Genomic DNA, 13,725 nt, shown 5'->3' with positions numbered 1-13,725 from the left:
GATTTATTTATTTTGACAAAACACCACTTTGGATTTCAATAATTCTGAGTTAAAGTGAGGTGGATCTGCTAAAAGGATCAAAGACTTTCCAGTGCCTTTTTCTCCATAATGCATACACCTAATACCTTCTTAATCGTCATCTTTTCTGAAATGGAAGGGTGCTATTAGACTCAAAAAGTCTTTAAAAAAGGAAGAAAGTCAATATTTTAAGCCTTCAACAATAATTTTCTTGGAATTGACAATGCTAAAGGCAACTTATTTAACGAATCATTCCTTTCCATAAAATGATCCACTTTGTGGATATTATTGAGTTATTGACCCATAAATATTCATTAAAATCTTTATGCAGCAAGATTACGGGAATATTGCTATATCTAATCATGAATTTTTATTTTGACATTATTTATTAGAACTCTTTTGAAAAGGAAGCCACATATAAAAACCTGTCTTTGACTTAAGATTTGTTTAATTTGCTATAGAAGAGGAAGATTATCAAGTGAGTTGAATTTTCTCCTGATGTAAAAGAAGAATGATAATTGAAGGGCTTGGGTTAGTATTTAGCAACACAACCAGGGAACAGAAGCTATATTATGGAGTATGGACTGTAATAATATTTAGTTTCGAATTAATTTTACTCAAATCCAAAAAATTCTAATGTTGGACCAGAGATTTTTTTTTTCTTTTAATTTACAAACAACTAGTCATTGTAATAACATTTGCACAATCATATGCAACACAAATGATTATTTAACTTTTGTTGATGTATTTCACATATTATTTCTCTGTATCTTCAGGTTGGGTATCGTTGTTGAACATGATCCGTGGCTTGCCCATGCTGAAATTCAGAACCCTTGCATCCATGTTATACTTGATCACTCCATCATATAACAGTTTTCTTATATAGTGCTCTATGTCCGAACCAATCAGGCGAAGTGTGTATTCTGTCAATGGAGCACCCTGCTTTGCATCAGCACAGGTTAGTATTTCAACTTAGAGAACAAGCTTTAGCAGAGGTAACACAAAATGGAATCTTTTTTCTGGTCCAAAGCTGTCAAAATTTGCCAGCTTAATTACTATACTGTCCATATTGTTATAACTCAACTATCCCAAAATCAACCCTCACTCCAAGAACCTTTTGGACTTGAAGCATGGATAATTTCATAAGTCCACGTAGTTTGTGTTGAAATTCAACTTTTTATTAGTAGAATGAAAGTGGCAATGATCGAACACTTGATCGCTTAGTTATAAAATAAAAGTCCTAATATCATGTCAATGAAGTAATGAACTAATTATTCCAAAAGCTCAATCTACCATGTGATACTAAAATGGTTTTACATTACATCTATTTGAAACCTATTTGGAAGAACTTATAAACAACTTATGACTCTCATAAGCTACTTGTTATAGCTTATTAAAACAAGTTGTTTTTAGCTTATTTCAATAACTTTTATCATTTTAAGAAGAATTTATTGAATAAGTGTTTAAATAAGCAGTTATTCAAATGCACCCTCAATGTTTAATTGGCTTAGATCTGACACATCTAAAATTAAGTGACTTCTTCCTCACCGTGGCTTGTTGGATTACCAACTAAACTTGTGAATATGATTTTTTAGACTGTCAAGCATAGCCTAAAATCTATCCCTACATTTTTTTCTTTCTATTTATAATCTATTTTCAGGTTTCTACCACACTTTGCTAAGCAGAGGCCTGCATGTTAGGTGAGTTTAGCCTTGAACTTACAGATACTTTTGTTTTTGGTTCCAAAAAGTTTAGGTGAGTTGATTTCGAAAGAGCTCACCGGGATCAAATCATGTCTAAAGGTTCAAAGAGTGCTTACAGATGTACTTACTTATCACGTCCTTACTTATCATCCACAAATTCAGTCCTCTTATTGGTAGTGGGATTTAAACCCTCTATCCTTGTGGAATAGAAATCCAATCCTTACCAAGTGGAGCAGCTTTCGTTGGCTTGAACTTATAGATTTAGATATGAGTTTGGTATTTGTAACACTATTCTAAACACAGAAAGAAAACAAACTGGATTGTGTTTAAGGAAACTACCTCGTAGTGATCCACAAGCTCCTGAAAGTAAGAATAAACCATGTTGCAGGTCTCAGGATTCCACACAAACTCATCACTAGGATCAAGAATAATGGTGAGCTTATCCATTTGGGTCTGATCAAATGCACTAGTTTCAGGGTCGATATACGCAGCATAGATCCTCACATGGCGAGTGACACTGCTCAACCACTGTCCTCCATATTCCCTGATCATGTTTTTGCTTTTTACATTCCGCTGAGGTTCCACTGGCCTTGGAATTGTTCCTTTTGGCTTCGGTTGCTGACTTTCAACTTGTTCTTCTTGCACCTTCACTTTCTCTGCTTCCTCAACATCAGATTGTTGTTGAGCTGAAACGAAAAATGCTCTCCTGCTTCTCACTTCTCTTCTTCCTCCAGTCCAACCCAACATGGATAACTTGGTTGAGACCATGTAGGAGCAACTTGTGGCCATGACTAAAATGCGAGGGAATGTAATGTTAGTAGAAAGCCACGAGAGTCTTATTAGTTTGCTTGTAGTATAGCTTGGTTAGGTCCTTCTACTACGGATAAGATTTGTTACATAACTCGAGAGAAATGTTTGTGGTCAGAGAAGAATGAAAATTTTCTTCTATGGATACCACTTTTCCAATTTTACCCATGCACGTTATTTGTTTATAATAAGAAATAAACAATTGAGTACATTCTATCCATACTATGGGGACTTAAATCAATTTTATTTATAAGTTTCCTTTTTCTCTCTTTTATTAGGGTGCTACTAAACATTGCGTGAAAGGGCATCATCCCCTTCAAATTTTTTACTTAGTAGACACCCTTGAGAGTGGGTTATTGATAGGGTTAAGAGTACCCCCACTTCATCATACATACACACGTACACAAGTTAAAACATAATCTCAGACACATGTTGCTTCTGGATAACAAGGACAAAATGTCTAATGGATAAGCGAGGATCATCCGAGCCACCATGTACCCAAAATGAAATTACTCTGATTAAAAACTCCTCTTAATTACTTTGTCATTTGCCATCTTCGAAATTTATCATGAAAATAGTTCCTTTGAGTAAAATTAAATTTGATAAAAATAATTTTAAATCGTTGAATATAATTAAAATATATACTAAAATTATTTTTAATCGTAACGTTTTACTAAAAGCTGTATTTTTTTAATTAGAAAATATAAGAATTGATTTTTTAACCGGAAAAACAAACTAGGACTTGGCAAGCTCACTGTATGATAAAGAGACATTTGGGCAAAGTATTGACACAATTCCCACAGGCATAGTAGAGAGACTGAATGGAAGATAGACTTGCAAGAATTTTGTGAAGATGGGACCCTTAGGACTGAGCAAAACTCTAATTTTAGTAATGACTAATGGTATAAATTCTCCTGTGTCATGTTCATAGTCGTTGCCACTCTTCACCAATACGACAATTGATACCTATACTATACGGTCGCATTTGTCAAAACTCTCATAATCTGCTGCATTCCCAAGTAAAATTATGCGCATAATGATAAAGCCAAGCAAAAAAACAAACCTGTGCATTTTTTTCCATGACAGCACAAAAGAATATCGAAATCAATAACAAATAATATGTTTCAGCTAAAAGGGATTTTCATAAAGCATATATATTTGCATAACCCGACAAGTATACTGCAGCAGAAAGAAACGGATTATACGTGAGGACTTGAAAGGTAATAGATATTCGAGCCAAAGCACATTGAAATGAAAAAAACCAATGGACGAAATTGCTATGCCTTAGTAGGATGTACAGTAATGATCCTTATGCTCTAAGGTACAACATGTTCATCATTTTACATTACACATTTCAAACCTCGATCGAATTGAGATCAAGGACCAAAAAAAAAAAAAAGAAAGACACAAATTCAAGTAGAATGAAAAAGGGGGAACTCGCCAAACAAATTATAAGGCGTTGCTTCCTCATTATTAAGGAAAGGAGGAGGGCACACACAAACAACCTCTCATCCTAGATTTGTTTAATAAAACCCGCGGAAGATGCCAACGTTAATGGAAGAAAAGGCACAAAAACACTTTATCTACAAAAGCATTAAGATAAGAGGATAGAGCTTCTACTAGTAATGTGCTAGTTGTTTCCTCAGTCAAAGCTCGATGTGCGGCTCCACCTGCTTCTCAAGTAGTCCTCCAATGAGATGCCTTGTTCAACACTGCACATGGAGAGTGAGTCATCCTCCACATCAAGCAGTGCAAGATTAAGATGTGACTGTAGATTACTAGGTGGACACGCTTCGTCATCAAGCATTTCTTGTGCTTCCAAAGCATTAACCTCTAACCTTGCCCACTTGATTGCATCGGCATCACCTTGAAGGAGCTTTGAGATCTGTTGTCCAATAGAATATATGAGATTTTCAATGAAGGACAAATGTTGAAAATGAGAGTATTTCTACGGTGATCAAACAAGAAGATTAAGTCAAGAGTATGCTATAAAGTTCAGGTACCACATGATTTAGGATAACCAAAATGCTAAAAGTCCGGTCATTGTCTGGGAAATTACACCCCATATGCTACAAAGGACATTTTCCTGTGTATTATTCTATATGACATAGAGCGCATAATTTGCAATAAAGTCAAAAGTGGACCACTTACAAGGCTCATTTGAGGCCTAGCTCTTGGAGCACGTCTGATACAAAGACTGGCTGCCAAGACCATCTTTTCCATCTCCTCATGATCATAGTTATCACCCAAACTAGGATCCAACAATTGTAACACTTTTCCACTATTTAGAATTGGACTTGCCTGCAAGTGTGTTTCAATTATTTTTTTCACAATAGATATGATTAGGAAATAAGAAGTAAATGATGTCATAGCAGAGGCACATACCCACATAATGAGACTCTCTTGACCCTTTGGACAATCACCATTTATGGGCTTTCTCCCTGAAAGAAGCTCAAGGAGCACGACACCAAATGCATAGACGTCAATTTTATCATTTACTTTGCCATACATGAAGTATTCAGGAGCCAAGTAACTGCATAAACGAGTGTAACACATAATTTAGGACCATTTGTAGTATATTTTCTCAATGCAGCATGTATGGACAAAAAGGGATGGTATAATTATGCAGCATTTGATAGCACAAACCCAAAGGTTCCAGCAACATCTGTACAGGTTATATGTGATGACGAGGTTGATGCCCATTTTGCCAATCCAAAATCAGAGAGCTGAATAAAATCAAACAGAACATGAGAACTGATAAATTCAAATTATTCCAAGTTAAAAGTCAATCAATTGAAAGATATATACCTGGGGTTCAAAATCCTCAGCTAATAACACATTTGATGATTTTACATCTCGATGAATCACAGGCTGATCATCTTTAGAATGCAAATAATCCAAAGCCTCAGCAACACCCTTTGCTACCTTATATCTTTCATTCCAACCAAACACAAGTGGATTTTTCTTTTTCCCTATTTTGGAATCGAATAGAAGAATGCAAACAAGTTATCAGACCATATAGAAAAATTAGGTGAGGAGGAGGCATGGTAATGTACATTTGTATACCATGAAGGTTCTCTTCGAGGCTTCCTCTTGATAAGAAATCATAGACCAGAAGAAGATTTCCGTTCTCAAAGCAGAATCCCAGGAGGGAAATAATGTTTTTGTGATTCAAGGTAGTGATAATTTCTATTTCCAAGAGAAACTCCTTCAATAAATGATCAGAAGGTTTTAGGATCTTGACGGCAAGCTCCTTCCCATCGGGAAGGCAGCCTCTATAAACCTGACTACTTCCTCCTTTCCCAATCAAATTTTCTGAAATCACATCAGTAACCATATTAAAAAAATAAAAATAAACCTGTTTTGTTAAATTGAACCCAGTCAAACTAACACAAGGAAACAAACCAGGCAAGAAATTTGATGTTGCTGATACAAGTTCTTGGTACTCAAACAATCTGCAAGTTGACGAGTATTTATCATGAAGGCCCTCCAATTCTTTAGGAATGCTTCTTGAATTGCGTTCAGGCGAAGAAGCAGTCCCTATTTCAGCATCTACGGGAACAAGAGCACCACTTTCACTATCTAAAGCCGCAGGTTGATCTTGACCTTGATCACAAATGTTAGATTTTTTATCATGATCTGCAACATATGAAATATTTCTGCAGGGCAACCTCATTGCCCACTGGACCACAGAGATCTGTTGGCGCACCAATGATCTATCAGCAGATTGCCTATCTGATAAAATTCTCCGGTGTAGTAGTGGCCAACCTGGTTTCAATTCCGGTTGTGCTGCAACAGTGGTTTGCACAGGCACTATAGCCAAAGAATTCTCTCTACTCTCATCACCATTAGACCCTTCTGCAGATTGGTGGCAAGAAGTGTCTGGCAATGCCATGGTTGTGCCACAAATTGAGCAGTTCTGTTTTCTAACAGTGTCTGTAGAATCCAGAAAAAACTTAGCTAAACTGTGATCCGAAATTTGGCGAGTTTTCTCAGAAGCATCCATCCCTGGATTATCCTCACTTAGTACTTTAGTACTCTTACTGAGTGTCCAATGAATTGAAGCAAGCAAACCATTTCTGTGATGATGATCAATCCCTACAATAATCTCAATGACTGAGAATTCTATTAAGTTGACGAGATTCATAACAATCAAAATTAAGAAAAATCAGAAACCTTGTAAGTCAGCAACATTTGGTGGCGAGTTGTCACGCTTGAACACAACTTTTCCATTGTTAACAGCAAGAACACAACAATCCTTGGACAACTTTTTAGCACAGTACTTAGCTACAAAGGTAGATGACCGGATTTTGTGGAGGGCTTGAGCAGTTCCAACGACAATATGAGTTGCAGAATAACCATTTGCTTCTCGAACCAAAATTTTCTTCGCTGATGAACCGCGGCAAATTTTGAGCTTGAGGTCAACCTAAACCATTTCCACCAAAAAAATTACATGATCACTTTAGAGATTTCAAATAAGAAGCAGCTGCATAAACTTCAAACTATGTAACATGAATTTTTTCTATTTAAGATTTCAGCTAGAAAGCAAAAGGACCAAAAGGGGCACGTCTCAATTTTCATGTCCTTCCTGCATTTCCTAAGCAATTTGAAAACAGAAAATGAATTTGCACATTCCATTATAATTTTTTTTTTAAAAAAAGTCCCACATAGAAAGAAAACTGAGAAATAGAACCTGCTTCAAATTGCAGAATCCTTCATAGACAGCAAGAACAGAGTCAAATGCCTTGACAAGCGAAAGCAGAGACGATTTTCCATCTCCATTAACAATATCTACGCAACCCCATTTCACCAATGAACCTTACACACTAAAAATCGAAAACACAAAAAAAAGAAAAAAATAAATTAAATAAAAAAATTTAAATTTTGCACCCGTACCATTGTTCCCAAGCACATGCAGAGCAACGACGGTATCACCAGGGTGAGCAACTTTGACCAAAGCCCACGTGAGCAATTCTTTGCTGGGAGAGTCCATCTTAATTCCGACCACCACCGTCCGTCCACCGAAGCCGCCGTGGATGGCTTCTCTGGGCGGAACCGTTTGCAGCATTTTTCACGTTAAAGAGACAGGGGATCACAATCAGAGTGATGTCGTTTTGTTGGTGGTGACTATTGTTGGAGACAGTGTGTGAGTGAGTATTACGCTTTGTTTCAACGAGTGTGATTCTGATATAAACACACGCACCCAGCAACCAAGCCTTTGCGTTTGGTTTGGCTTAACCGTCGTTCGGTTTGCGTTTGAAGTTCCCACGAAGACAAAAAATGGGACCTCACTTCAAACTTGAACCATAACTTTCAGTTAAAATTATGATTAACACGTGGCTTTTTGAACAAGATACTTGCAACTTTAATGCCTTACTAATTTATTTGTGAAACACATTGGACTCAATAGTTTTTAATAAAAATTTACTGTTTATTGATTTTTAACAAGGAAGAAGGTTCCGTGTGCCAATAGAAAACTACAAATTGCAGCTATTTTATTTATGTGGGAATTAGTATTGTTACGTCATTCTCATTTCAATAACATGATGCTTTTATTTGCTTCGTTTTCAATCATTGTGTTAACATCCATCTACATATTCTTGATTTCTTTCATATATGTTAAGGTCTGAACTCCGAAGCTACCATTATTAGTGCTTCAATTGTATTTCAAACCCTTAACCATCCCATTTTTCACCTTCTCTTATTGCTTTCAACGACCATTCAAACTGTTTGATTTTCCTCAGTTTTTCTTTCATTGTCTCTTCTCTTTGCAAAAAGCTAAAGGTAATTTCAATTCCACTAAGCTAAAGATGTTGTTGCCATGGTTAAAAACGTTCAAATTATGTCTGGTTCTTACTATTTTTTATTCAGATAATTTATAATTATCCATAAAGTAATGTAAAAATGTTATATAAATTATTTCTATATAATGTATTTTTCATTTTATATAGCCATCTGTCGTTTTTACTTTGTAACATTTGTTTATTTATTTTTAGTTTCTATATTATATTAAATCAATATTTTTCTCTTTACTTAATTTTTTGATTGAAACTAAATTTTCTCAATCAGCATAGTTATAATGAAATCTCATTAATACAATAATTTATTAATTAAAGTAATTGATATTAATATTTTTCATAACTTAAAATTTTGAATTCCTATATTTTTAATATAATTTTATCATCAATAAGCTAATTTTATTAATAAAATAATTTTAAATATATTTTAGGTCTCTTTTATATTAAAATATTTGTTGTATGAGATATTTTCTTGTTGATTTGAATATTAGGTAGGTGAACTATTAGTTAAAGAATTTGTATTAACACTTAAATTTTCAAATATGATTAATTGAATAAGGGATTGAGAATCTTATTGAGGATACTGAATGAAATTCTCTAAATTCGAGATTTTTTTTTTTTACGAGATACTATTATTTCTGCTCCTATGATTATTCATTTCATCTTTGTCCAAAGAAAAAACAACCCAACAATAAATGGATGGATTATTCTAGAATTGGAAACGTCAGAAAAAAGAAAGAAAAAAAAAATACTAAAGACAACAATCTTTAATAATTTAAATTATCTTTATTTATAATTTTTTTAAAAATTGAATGAAAGAATATTATCATATTTTAAGATAAGAAAAGTTTTAAACTAAAAATCATTCATAAATTACTTTATTTACATTCTTAAATAAGCAAGTGAAATATCAAATGTTAGGCTCTATTTTATTCAATTTGATTAATTGCTTTGGGTTAATTTAACTTCTTTTTTTATACTAAATAAAATTAAATTATTTTTTTTACGTAAACATAAAATTATATATAACTAAATATTAAAATTCTGTTTATTTGGAATGATTTGAGAAAACAAATAAAAGAGGGGGAGAGATAAAAACAAAATATTAAAATTAATCATTTGAAAGGAAATTAGAGAAAAAGAAAAAAAAAACAGGTGAATATATAACATCTATTAAAAAAAAAGTTTCTCTCCATATCTCTTTCCTGTCAATTAGACAAGAATAAAAAGGAAAAAATATTGTCAAAATGACTTGAAATAGCTGATTAATAATATAATTTGAGATGTGTAAAACAATGTTATTAACTATTTCAGTGTAGTTGAAAATCTTCTAAGATACAGCAGACTCTTCTTGTTTGAAAAAATAAGACTCTCAAGAATTAGCAAGCTTATCTAAACTCATAACCCAAAGAAATAAATATAATTAGAAAAGTTTGTGCATCTTTTGTGAGGGTTCGTGCAGTTTTCTTAAAATATTTAAAATACTTTAATCACTATAATTGTTCACATAAACGTTACATATAACTGAAGATACAATTAAATTAGAATAATAAAATAAAACTAATAATTAATAAATTCTTTTAAAATATAATTATATTATGTTTAACAATCCTCCACTTATTTCAAAAAATATATAACATAATAAAATAAATTATTTTAAAATTAAGTTATATCATGAATGTAAATGCTTGAGTCTGGTATCTTCTGGACTATGAACCAAACCTAGATAAATAGGACCTTAATTAATAATGTAATCGATGAAGTAAAACTTCTATGAACCAATACATTTTTTTATGTAATTAGAGTCCCATTTGATCACATATAAACCATACATTTCTCTTGCTGTTAACGTTGTGTTGTGCTTTTTGGCCATGCACGTGCTTGGATGTTCATGCATACTTTAGCGACTAAGCTATCATCTCATAGGAGCGGCCCCACTCCACACTCATATCGATGATTCTATCATGTGTATACTGCACTTTATACATAACCCATAAGGGAATAGAATTCATTAAAGCTTCTGCTTATCCTCACGTTTATGCAATCTAGTACTTCTCATATTTCTCACACTATAGGAAAAATAAATAATGTACTAGCAAGACTAACAATTGACTTGTTATTATTCATATGAACCTTTTCATGGATCTCCACTCATAAGGTTGGGTTACTATCAATGTTAGATATCAAATTAACTTAAGTTTCATTCCCCTCGATGTGGTATTTATTAAATTCTTTTCCAAAGGCTTAGTCAAAGGATCTGCCAAGTTCAAATCTGACTTCACATAGTCAATGGATATAATTCTATCCTTTAGCAGTTGTTTTATTATCTCATGTTTCAACCTAATGTGTTTATTCTTACCATTGAAGATTTTATTTTTTGTAATAGATATTGCCGCTTTATTATCACAATGTATAGACACAGAAGGAGTTGGCTATATTCCCAATGCAATATTATCTAAAAAATTTCTTAACCACTCAGCCTTAGTTTCAGTTTTCTCCAAAACTATAAACTCTGATTCAATGGTGGATTTTGCAATTATTTTTGTTTTACTGAACTCTAAGTCATTGCACCACCACCAAAGGTGAAGACAAAACCACTAATGGATTTAATCTCATCTGAATCTGAAATATAATTAGCATCACTGTATCTTTCTAATACAGTTGAAAATATAAGTAAGATCATAGTTCATGGTACCTTTCAAATATTTTAATAACCTAGTCAAAGCGATCTAATAATTATTACTAGGATTATGAGTATATCTACTCAATCTGTATACAGCATATGCAATATCAAGTCTAGTGAAATCCATCAAGTACATCAAACTTCCAATGATTTGTGCATATTGAGACTGAGCAAATGGTTCACATCTATTTTTCTTCAACTGGGTGTTAGCATCATGAGGGCTATTCACTGGTTTGATATCAACATATTTGAATTTATTTAGAATTTTCTCAATATAATGTTCTTGTGATAGTATTATACTATCATACTTCCTTATGATTTTAACTCCCAGAATTACACTAGTTTCACCCATATCTTTCATGTCAAGTTTAGATGTAAGAAAATATTTTGTTTGATGCACTATGTCATGGCTAGTACCAAAAATAAGCATGTCATCCACATATAGACAAATAATCACACATTCACCATTTTCTAATTTTGTGTACGCACTTCAATAGTAGAAAAATCATTACTAACTAAAGTTTGGTCAAACTTATCATGTTATTCCTTAGGAGTTTGTTTTAGACCATATAAAGATTTGAGGAGCTTACAAACTTTATTCTCTTGTCCAGGAATTACACACCCCTCAGGTTGGACCATATAAATTTCTTCCTCTAACTCACCATTTAAAAAGATATTTTAACATCTATTTGATGAATAATTAAATTATATGTAGATGCTAAAGCAATCAAAATTCGAATTGAAGAAATCTTTGTTACAGGAGCAAAAGCATCAAAATAATCAACATTTTATTTTTGCGTAAAGCCTTTAGCTACCAATCTAACCTTATATTTTTCAATTGATCCATCGGAGTTGTATTTCTTTTTTAAAAATCCATTTGCACCAAATTGGTTTCACTCTAGGAAGTAAATCTATCAAAGTTCAAATATTACAATTTGTAATAGAATCAAGTTCAGATTGGACAGCTTTTTTCCAAAATAATGCTTCAGTTGAGGAGAAGGCTTGTGAAATAGAAAAAGATTCATCATCAATAAGATATGTGTAAAAATCATTTCCAAAAGATTTTTCTTTTCTTTATCTTTTACTTCTTCTCAAATCCTCATGAAAAACATCAAGGAACCATGTATTGGTGTTTTACCAAAATTTTCTAATTTCAATGAAAAAACATGTTAAAAAAATTCATTATTTTTTGTTTCAATTATCATCTTACAATCAAGCATATTACTTTTTAAAACTAAAAATTTATATACAATACTATAATCAACATAACCAATAAATATACAATCTGACGTCTTAGAACCTATTTTTCTCTTTTTTGAATTAGGTAGTATAACTTTAGCAAAACGACCCCACACCTAAAATTTCAAATTAGGCTTATGTCCCTTCTATAACTCATGGTGTTTTACTTGTTCTTTTATATGGAATTCTATTTTGTAAGAAACATGCTGTTAACAAGGCTTCATCCTAAAGATTATTAGATGCGTTAGAATTAATTAAAAGAGCATTCATCATTTCCTTTAATATTATATTTTTCCTTTCGGTTATTCCATTAGACTGAGGTGAGTAGGGAGGTGTAACTTTATGAATAATTCTTTCTTTTTCACAATAATAATCAAATAAGGTATACTCACCACCTCTATCTGATCTAACTCTTTTAATCCTTTTATTTAATTGATTTTCTACTTCTACTCTATATAGAAAAAACATGTTAAAAGTTTTATCTTTATTTCTAAGCAAATATACTTTGATATATCTAGAAAAATCATCAATAAAAGTCACATAATATTTTTTTCACCTTTAGTCATAATTTGCTTTAAATCTCCAAAATCAGAATGAATTAATTCTAGCATTTCGACGTTTTTTTCTATAGGTAAGCATGACTTTTTAGTTATTTTTTATTCCACACATGTTTCACATAAGCATCCATTACTAAAACTAGAAATCAAACCTTGATATTGCATTTCTTTTATATAAGAAGCACTAACATGTCCTAATCTAGCATGCTAAATATCCATAGAGTCAATCAAATAAGCAGATGAAATATTTTCATTGATAACATAAGCAACATTGAGTACAAAGAGTTCCTATTTACAATAACTTTTTTCCAAAAATACATTATTTTTTATCATCACAATTTTATCATATTCAAAAGATACCTTGACTCCAACCTTCCCTAGTAAACTAATAGAAATTAAGTTCGCCCTAATACTAGGCACATGTAGCACTTTGTTGAGAGTTAGGGTCTTGCCAGATGTAAGCTTCAGAAGAACTTTTTCTTTCAAGAACTTCAGCAGTCTTTGAGTTATCAAGACACACTTATTCTTCTCTATCTCCCACTAAAGTGTAAGAGGTAAACATATTTTTGTTTGCACATATGTACTTGGTAGCCCTAGAGTCTACCACCTAATCACTTACATTAGTCATTAGCAAGGCTTGAGAAAAGACCGCAACTACAACGTCATCTCCTTCAACCAGATTTGCATTTGATTTTGGAGGATTCTCACTTCTCTTCCTGTGTCTGCATTGAGTAGCACAATTACCTATTTTACCACAAACAAAACAATTTCCTCCACCAATTTTAAAAGTGAGATTATTCACTTTGAGACATAAGATTTATTATAATGAGACATTTGATTAGGTTTGTTGACGTACCTTTTCTTATTAGCTTGTATCATGTTTGCCCTTGATGCCAATGCCTTTGTCCTTGCAACTTTAA

General features: G+C 32.7%; 2 protein-coding genes across 3 annotated transcripts; both read right to left on the bottom strand.

The window, feature by feature from the left end:
* Positions 1-566: 566 nt before the first annotated feature.
* On the bottom strand, positions 567-2,580 carry LOC113865448 (NAD(P)H-quinone oxidoreductase subunit M, chloroplastic). Its single transcript, XM_027499999.1, has 2 exons — positions 2,061-2,580; positions 567-957 (listed from the first exon to the last, which is right to left on the bottom strand). The coding sequence occupies exons 1-2, from the start codon at positions 2,508-2,510 to the stop codon at positions 775-777; spliced, it is 633 nt and encodes a 210-aa protein (XP_027355800.1). The 5' UTR covers positions 2,511-2,580; the 3' UTR covers positions 567-774.
* A 75-nt stretch (positions 2,581-2,655) lies between these two features.
* On the bottom strand, positions 2,656-7,807 carry LOC113865436 (probable receptor-like serine/threonine-protein kinase At5g57670). 2 transcript variants are annotated; one of them, XM_027499980.1, is made up of 10 exons: positions 7,425-7,807; positions 7,222-7,319; positions 6,705-6,954; positions 5,934-6,626; positions 5,595-5,843; positions 5,337-5,500; positions 5,175-5,254; positions 4,914-5,061; positions 4,680-4,829; positions 2,656-4,413 (listed from the first exon to the last, which is right to left on the bottom strand). In XM_027499980.1, the coding sequence occupies exons 1-10, from the start codon at positions 7,594-7,596 to the stop codon at positions 4,171-4,173; spliced, it is 2,247 nt and encodes a 748-aa protein (XP_027355781.1). In that variant the 5' UTR covers positions 7,597-7,807; the 3' UTR covers positions 2,656-4,170. The 2 variants fall into 2 exon arrangements, with proteins under 2 accessions (XP_027355781.1, XP_027355790.1); XM_027499989.1 differs by lacking the exon at positions 7,222-7,319 and having other exon boundaries at positions 7,425-7,584.
* Positions 7,808-13,725: the final 5,918 nt, after the last annotated feature.

Source organism: Abrus precatorius, unplaced genomic scaffold (assembly GCF_003935025.1).
Source record: "Abrus precatorius isolate BTA unplaced genomic scaffold, Abrus_2018 Scaffold10, whole genome shotgun sequence".
Taxonomy (NCBI): Eukaryota; Viridiplantae; Streptophyta; class Magnoliopsida; order Fabales; family Fabaceae; genus Abrus; species Abrus precatorius.
This window is presented reverse-complemented; position numbering and strand designations above follow the sequence as displayed.

Bases quoted from the DNA above. Each gene is read 5' to 3' on its own strand.
- LOC113865436 (XM_027499980.1), bottom strand. From the start codon at position 7,596: ATGCTGCAAACGGTTCCGCCCAGAGAAGCCATCCACGGCGGCTTCGGT. The intron at 7,320-7,424 runs GTACGGGTGCAA...GGGGTTGCGTAG, and splicing joins GCATGTGCTTGGGAACAATG to ATATTGTTAATGGAGATGGA. The intron at 5,062-5,174 runs GTTTGTGCTATC...TCGTTTATGCAG, and splicing joins GATGTTGCTGGAACCTTTGG to TTACTTGGCTCCTGAATACT.
- LOC113865448 (XM_027499999.1), bottom strand. From the start codon at position 2,510: ATGGCCACAAGTTGCTCCTACATGGTCTCAACCAAGTTATCCATGTTG. The intron at 958-2,060 runs GTAGTTTCCTTA...GATGCAAAGCAG, and splicing joins AGCTTGTGGATCACTACGAG to GGTGCTCCATTGACAGAATA.